General features: G+C 35.0%; 1 protein-coding gene across 3 annotated transcripts; it reads right to left on the bottom strand.

Annotated features, from left to right (window-relative positions):
• Positions 1-285: 285 nt before the first annotated feature.
• On the bottom strand, positions 286-4,320 carry LOC132184549 (vacuolar protein sorting-associated protein 32 homolog 2-like). 3 transcript variants are annotated; one of them, XM_059598227.1, is made up of 8 exons: positions 4,190-4,320; positions 3,912-4,054; positions 2,789-2,888; positions 1,748-1,833; positions 1,477-1,568; positions 1,274-1,388; positions 986-1,189; positions 286-517 (listed from the first exon to the last, which is right to left on the bottom strand). In XM_059598227.1, exons 2-7 carry the CDS (start codon positions 3,981-3,983, stop codon positions 989-991), a joined length of 666 nt encoding a protein of 221 aa, XP_059454210.1. In that variant the 5' UTR covers positions 3,984-4,054; positions 4,190-4,320; the 3' UTR covers positions 286-517; positions 986-988. The 3 variants fall into 3 exon arrangements, with proteins under 3 accessions (XP_059454210.1, XP_059454211.1, XP_059454208.1); XM_059598228.1 differs by having other exon boundaries at positions 286-529; positions 3,912-4,021; XM_059598225.1 differs by having other exon boundaries at positions 286-529; positions 4,190-4,319.
• Positions 4,321-7,407: the final 3,087 nt, after the last annotated feature.

Raw genomic sequence — 7,407 nt, 5'->3', positions numbered from 1 at the left:
TCCCATATCAAGTTGACCCTCCACAACAACACGAATCAGCAGCCATAATTAAAACAACCAAGGAACTGACAAAAAGGGGATAATTTATCCCTTGGCTTAGGTGGTACAGACTACAGAAGTTAAGTTTTTATCCAGCTTATAACCAAAAAAAACTAACAATGTCAACTTCAGTCCAAACCCCTCGCTAATTTCGGGCAACAAAAGGATTTATTACGATGACAATAGCACGAGAATCTTGTGAGCTTGTCGGCAGTAAAGGCAATAATGAAAGCTTTGCACGTGACATGACACATAATTTAAGTTTTTTATTTTTTATTTTTTGAATAAATAATTTAAGTTTCTTAAATCTAGAAAATAATTTAGAAAATGCCAGGTCACAAATTATAGATAGGATCTAATATTATACGTAAGCCAAGCCATATCTACAAACAACTGCACATGGGGGAATGGATAGTCGACGCAGCCAAACAACCTCATCGTACAGCACTTAACGACTTCTGAAAAATATTCTCCCACTCTGCATTCGTAACTGCAAGCACAGCAACATGACCAAGTAAGTTGATATCAAGTGCCCAAACAAAAAGCATCTTTCACATCACAAACTTCAAAAGCCAATAATTCTTCCACCTAATCCGACCAAAATCCCCACAATTTAGTAGTAATTAGTACATCTTTCAAAAACCTATGATGCCCTCAACACTAACATGCGCATGTTTACATGTAAATTCGCTTTGAATCTAACACATGATTGCAAAACATAACACATTTGCAAGGTGTCTTTATCCTAACATGATATTGTTTCCATGTGGTGGGAAAAGACCCTGTCAGCTGATAAAGAATTAGTTAAAAAGTTGTGTTTGCAGGTCCCGTTCAAAACTTCAAATAAAACGATTCCGTGAAGATTAAAGGAACCACAACTTCACTAACGAAAACCATGGATCAAATTGGCAAAACTAAAGATCAGCTAAGGACATGAGTGAATGACCTCTTAGAGAGCCATCTCTGCCTGTAATGCAGCAAGTTCGTCTTCCTCAGCTTTGTTCCTCTGAGGAATAGGACCAGCCGGGCGCCGGCCTGCTGGGACATGGACAGGTGCAGAAGGAGCAGCAGGAGCAGTAGTAGCAGGCTGAAGAAGCTGTTCCTCCAACTCAGCTCCTTCCAGTTCTTCAAGCTCTGCTTCCAATTCATCCTGAAAGAGCGAAGTGGAAAGTTCAAACTTTTCAATTCAAGAAATAAATTGATGGAACGTAAGAACTAAAACTTGAAAACATGCCTCGTCGAAATCAGCTGATGCACCAATGGGTGTCGATAGTGCCTCCTGAATCTGTTTCATGTTCTCGGTCTGTTCATTGATCTCATCCATTGTTTTATCCACATCATCAATATTCCTACGCAACCAAAACGTCATATGAGATACAATGAGGCAAAACAGAATAAAATATTCCATTTCAAATTAATGTTTGAGATGCATCTTACGTTGCCTTGTGCATGGCCTTCATGGCAGCTGCTCCAGTTCTCAATGCATCAACGGTTTCTGTTGTAGCTTTAGCACCTTCCAACAGTATCATCTGAAACGCCAACGCAAAAGATATTAAATTTGAAATAAGGTCCCAACAAAGCAGCCAAACATATAATAAGACTCAATTTGAATTCTCATTACTTAAAACTTCATTTAAATTTGAAAACAACACATTTCTTTGTTTCTTTCTTTTTTGGGTAAGTAAATTTGAAAACATTACAACAGTACCTGATCATGAATACGCAATTGGAAATTTCCAAGCAGTTCAATCTGCTGTTCAATAAGCCTCTTTCTCTTTAAACATTGTATTGCCGCTGCAAAACAGAAACAAGATATAGAATTTAATAGCAGTCTGAAGACTCTGAACCAAAGTAAAAAGTAGAAAGTTTGTGCAATTACTCTTCAAGAATTGACAAAATCAGGAAGATTCCATAAACTAAAACATTTTGTCTCTTCTAGCTTACCATATCTAATTGAAGGAATCTATATATCACAGTCTAAACTAAGAAAGCAAGACAAATGAATTACAAATACCTGATCATGATAATATAATGTAGCTATAAAGACAGGAGTGAGACTAACTGAAGATTATATGATCATTATCAACAGATTATACGGTAGGGAACATCCATTATCGCTCTCCATAACAATTATCATCTTAAGGAATAATTAACTTCACGGGACATTCCATCAGATAAGATCAATCATAGGCATACGAAGCAAGCTCCAAGAACCATTGGTTTTTAAAGGGCATAACAACACATGAATAACTACATCTTGTTACCAGCAGAATCTTAATACACATCCTCCCAAAACAGAGACATTATAGCACAAATATAATTTAAAAAAAAAAAAAAAAAAAAAAAAATTATGCAGCGTATCTTGAAACAAGAGACCATTATAATTGAAAATTTTCATATCGATAAAGAATTTAAATGCCCCAAACTATGAAGAGAAATGCTAGGTTTCCCAAAAATTTGGTTTGTGTCACCATTCCATGTAATCTATTGTTTTAGTAAATAAAAGCATAAGGTGATGGGATGCTGAAACATCATTTGATAACCAAATTTTTGGTAAGATTTGGAAAACCTAGCATTTCTCAACTATGAAATCCTTATGAAACAAGCAAGCACTTCAAAACAATAACATAATCAACTGCACTTTCCACTAGAAACAAAGATGCAAAATTAATATATACTAATTCTGAAAGAACACCTTTTTTTTTTTTTTTTTTTTTTCATGAGGACTTATTCCTACATGTGCTCTTACCCTTTTTGTTCTTTGCGTTACTAAATTCCTTAGCCTTTTCAACCTCTGCCGCTACCTTCCTCGAAAGGACATTCTCCTTTTTCTCTAGCATTTCCAGCGTCTGCACATTGTAGAAAAAGATAATTAGCGAAGAAATCTCTATTGATGAAAATAACAACTACAGCAGTTAGAAAATAATGATGACTTCAACTCATCATTACAAAGAGGGGGGGTGAAGGGGCCTAGCGCCCCCGCAAAATTTAAAAACTGCATCTAAAATTTGAAATGTTTCTCTAAATTATATTTTGTTAGTTTTGTCCCCCCTCCTAAAATTCTAGTTCCGCCCCTGGAGGGGGTGCCAAGGAATCGAAAGCTAACCCACTCCACCAGTCATACAACAGACTGTACATAAAAAATAATATAAGATTCTATTATTTGAAATGAGCAAAATTCAACCTGAAGAACACACCAGTGGACAACAAAACAAAAAACAATAAATCGTTGAAGTTATGGGATTGCTCGGCACTGCAAAACTATGTTGAAGATTGACAGAACTAGTTTTGAAAACCTAGAAGAAAAAACCCTACTTTGGATTTGGAAGTTCTTAAATAACCCCTAGACCAACCCAATCATTATCCTTGGACTCACCCCTTACTCTTCCAATACGCAAATCCCAGAAACTCTCCCAAGTGATTAACATCCATTCTTCCTAAAGTTTAAAACCATAAGACAAATAGCCACTTATGGAAAATTTGCATAACAATCCCAACAATATCCCCTATTGGAAGCACATATAAAAAGCCCATAACTTCTTGTGGGGCAATCAGTTGGTGAACCAAGAAACGACATGTAAAAGAGGGAACAAGCCAGAATAATAAGATTGAACAAAATCAGTACTAACAAACGGTTTCTACCATGCATGTGTTGTTAACCATATCTCCTTCGGATTCCAATATAGCCAAAAAAACGAAATCAATAATATTTTTTTTTAAAAGTAAAAATGCGAAAAAGCAATTTTTGATATGGTTTCATTCATAATATGCACCGACAAAGCAATTTCTGAAGCAAAAGTGAATAGAGTAAGGCCCTGTTTGTTTCAACAGAATATAGCTCTTGCACAAATAAGGAATAATCTAAATCAAACCTCGTTTAACTTGTCTAACGTTGCTACGGGGTTGTGGTCCGGCTTAGGCTTTCCGAAAACTCGCTGAAACATGATTGGTTCGTTTAAGTGCTCAAAAACGCTCTCGGTTGCTGGAGAAGGAGAAAAATCAGAATCTATAAGCACTGCAACAAAGCCAAACAGGTTGATTAGCAAATTGAACCCATCTGTGGAAAACTAATCAAATCCGTAATAACTGTTCCAAGAGAAATTGTGAAATTTTAAAATATATATACATATACTTGTATTGATTAACTGACCTGATAAAACCGAAAACAGTATTAGGACTTTGAGAAGTCACGAGGTCGCCCGCTGGAACTTCGAAGTGAGAAAGGTCGCCCGCTGGAAAAGACTCGAGTTGGTAATCTACAGAAGGGGGAGAAGAGGAGGGTTTAATGACAGGCTGTGAGCAAAGTTAATGTGACGGACGAGTCGTATTATCGTTAGGTTTTTTTGTTTGAAAAAAAGTTCATTCTTTTATTTATTTTAAAATATGAAAGTTCATCGATGGAATTTCATGAATATAAAGTTTTTATAATATAGAGTATACAGTTCTAAATAATTATAGCTAAAAGTTATAAAGGTTAAAAAGCCATAAAAATGTTATACTTGGAGATAGATGAGCATGAGAGCCTCAGCTGGCTAAACTGACAACCCAGCCGAAGTGTTTTGTTCTTTTAAGTTTTGGTAGCATGGGTTTGTTTTCAGCCAACCAGCTAAAGGAAATTACGACAGGGTTGGAGAATTGTGGGCACAAATTTTTGTGGGTGGTATGGACACCATCCACGGAAAAAAAAAAAAGAGCCAGTCAATTTTGACACCGGAGGGCGGTGTGGATATGGGGCAAGCAAGGGGGATGGTGCATCAACAAGTGTGATCAAGAAGGGTGGCTTCTAGGGGTGTATAAGCAAGCAATTACTAACAGCATAATAACTGTTAATCGCATAACTACTTTTGTAGGCGGTTGAAAAAAAACTACTAATTGTTTAGGGTTTTCAACAACTAATTACTTATGGCATGACGGTTAGTGGTTTAGGGCAGATAGAGGCGGTTAATAACTGTTAACCGTCTTTCCTTATATAAATTATATATAGATAATAATAATATATTATACAAAACGACGTCGTTTTGGCGCGTTTGATGTAGGCTTTTCGTTTTGAGTTTGATGATATTGATCTTTATTCATTAAAAAAAATAATAATAATAAATTATTGAGCTTTGTTTCATTTTGAAGCTTTCTAGTTATTTAAAAAATGTCTAAAATCATCTAAAATAGGCCTTAAAAGGAAGCTCAATGAAGGTCCAAACCACCAAAATGTTCATTTCTAAAAAGTGATTATGAGTTTCAATAACTACTAACCGACGGTTATTTTAAAATTGTTAACCGCTTAAGGTGGAGTGGTTGCGGTTATGAAAATTTGATAATTACATTAGGTAATTGCGTTTAGCGGTAATAATTGCTAACCACAACCGCTTGTACATCCCTAGTGGCTTCCATGTATATTGCGGAAGATGCAATCTCTAAATCTCCGGCTTCCAATTTCTTCTGCCGCTCTCAAAAAAAAAAAAAAAGGTGGGGAAGAAAAGGGTAGGGTTAAAAAAACAAAAAAAAAAACATTGAAAAATAATATTTTAAAAATGTAGAGAATATAATAAATAATTTGTTAGAGTTTGTAGTGTAAAAATAATAACTAATATATATATAGAGAGAGAGAGAGAGAGAGAAGTTAAAAATAACCACTAATGCTCTAACACCAAAACTTTATAACAAGATCTCGATCACTCTGTGTTGAAGTTTAAAGAAGCAAATGACACACAAGTAGTATTTAGGGGAGGGGAAGAAATATACTCTATTATAATTTTTGGACATGGATAGTACCACATGAAAATATATTTTTATATTTTTGTGTATGAACTTGAAAATTTTAATCATAAAGCAATTGTTGGAAAATACATTTAAAAAATAAAATAAAATAAACTTATTTTAGAATTATATTGGCGATAGATAAACATGTAGCTTTCATCTCTTTTAAGGGATGTTTGTACTTTTTTTTTTTTTTTTTTTTAACAAGTCCACATAAGAGGGGCGGAGAAAAATTTAAATTGGTAATCTATGCATCAAAAGACGTGATTCACAGCTGATTGACCTACCTCTTGATAACAAGGGATGCTTGTAAATGATGAATGTATGTTAATTAATTGTTTTGTAAGTCTTTTTTTGGGTCCTATCTCAATTTCTCCGACACCTGCACACTGAAATCTTGGTGGTGTTTGGCGAACAACACCAAACACCACCACACTATTCATCTCATTTTTTTTAAAAAATCAACATCAAAATATTCTCACTTTTTATATCACATTATTCACTTTTTACTAATATTTAAATAAAAAAATTACTACAAAACAAAACTTTTCCACTTTTCAATACAACTTTTTAACTTTTCTATACTAATTTTTACATTGATTTTTTCTTCACCAATCATGAATAATGCATTGTAAAGGATTTGTTGTTTACAAAGAAGGCCTTATCTCACAGTCGGTCCACCACCATCCTTAATTTCAAACCAAACCTCCACCACCAACCTTTGTTTTTTTTTTTTAATTATCATTCTGGATGGTGTTGTTTACACGCCTTATTTGAAATCATTGGTAGCAATGAAAGTTGAAAACATATTACGAAGTGGATTGAAAAAGTGCCTCAACTTATTTTATATCGATTAATATAACATGATTTGAATGATTACTTATAAAATTAAAATTGTTAACCTTTATTCAACTTACGCCATTTTTTTTTTTTTTTTTAAGAAAAATATAACATTTCATTCAATAATATCATGAGCATAAAGCTTTTACATCATAGAGTAAAACTCTGAAGCAACCATAGCATGAAGCTACAAGATTACCAAGTTTAGTACAAGATTCGAGACCAATCCGTTAATCCATGACTAAAATCAGATTTAATACTAGATTTGTGACAGATAGACTCAACCAAATGCATGGATAGCAATTATTCCTCGACCCTGAGAGCAAAAAGACTCTCATGCCAAAACTCTTCCTCCTCGACCCGAAGGCCAGGATAATGACCATATCCACAACCCAAAGGTCTCGATAATAATCACATCCACAACCCAAAGGTCTAGACCAAAACTAATTAACCCAAAGGCGGCATAGATCGAGTGAGAAAAGGAAATAGCCTTATTACAAGCCGAACAAAACAATGAAATTAAACAATACAGGGAAAAAGCGCACACCAAAACATAAATATATCTTAAAGAAGCAACAAAACAGATAAATAAAACAAGAAAAGAAACAGCACACTCCGATCACGCACACGCCGGGAACGTAAAACTGGAGGGGCGTTGGAAGCTCATCGCGACGGGGACGCATCGAAAGGCCCAGCAGTGGACGGTGGGCGGCGAACAGGCGCGGAGAAGATCGGCAAAGCAGGACCTGAAAACAACCACAAACAAGAAAAAAA

This window comes from Corylus avellana, chromosome ca6, assembly GCF_901000735.1.
Source record: "Corylus avellana chromosome ca6, CavTom2PMs-1.0".
Classification (NCBI taxonomy): domain Eukaryota; kingdom Viridiplantae; phylum Streptophyta; class Magnoliopsida; order Fagales; family Betulaceae; genus Corylus; species Corylus avellana.
The sequence above is the reverse complement of the archived record's forward strand: the minus strand, read 5'-3'. Positions and strand labels throughout refer to the sequence as shown.

Excerpts from the sequence above, each read along its gene's own strand:
- LOC132184549 (XM_059598227.1), bottom strand. The coding sequence starts at position 3,983 with ATGTTTCAGCGAGTTTTCGGAAAGCCTAAGCCGGACCACAACCCCGTA. Across the intron at positions 1,569-1,747 it reads AATTGCGTATTCATGATCAG|ATGATACTGTTGGAAGGTGC; the intron begins GTACTGTTGTAA and ends TTGGCGTTTCAG. Across the intron at positions 1,190-1,273 it reads CATCAGCTGATTTCGACGAG|GATGAATTGGAAGCAGAGCT; the intron begins GCATGTTTTCAA and ends TCGCTCTTTCAG.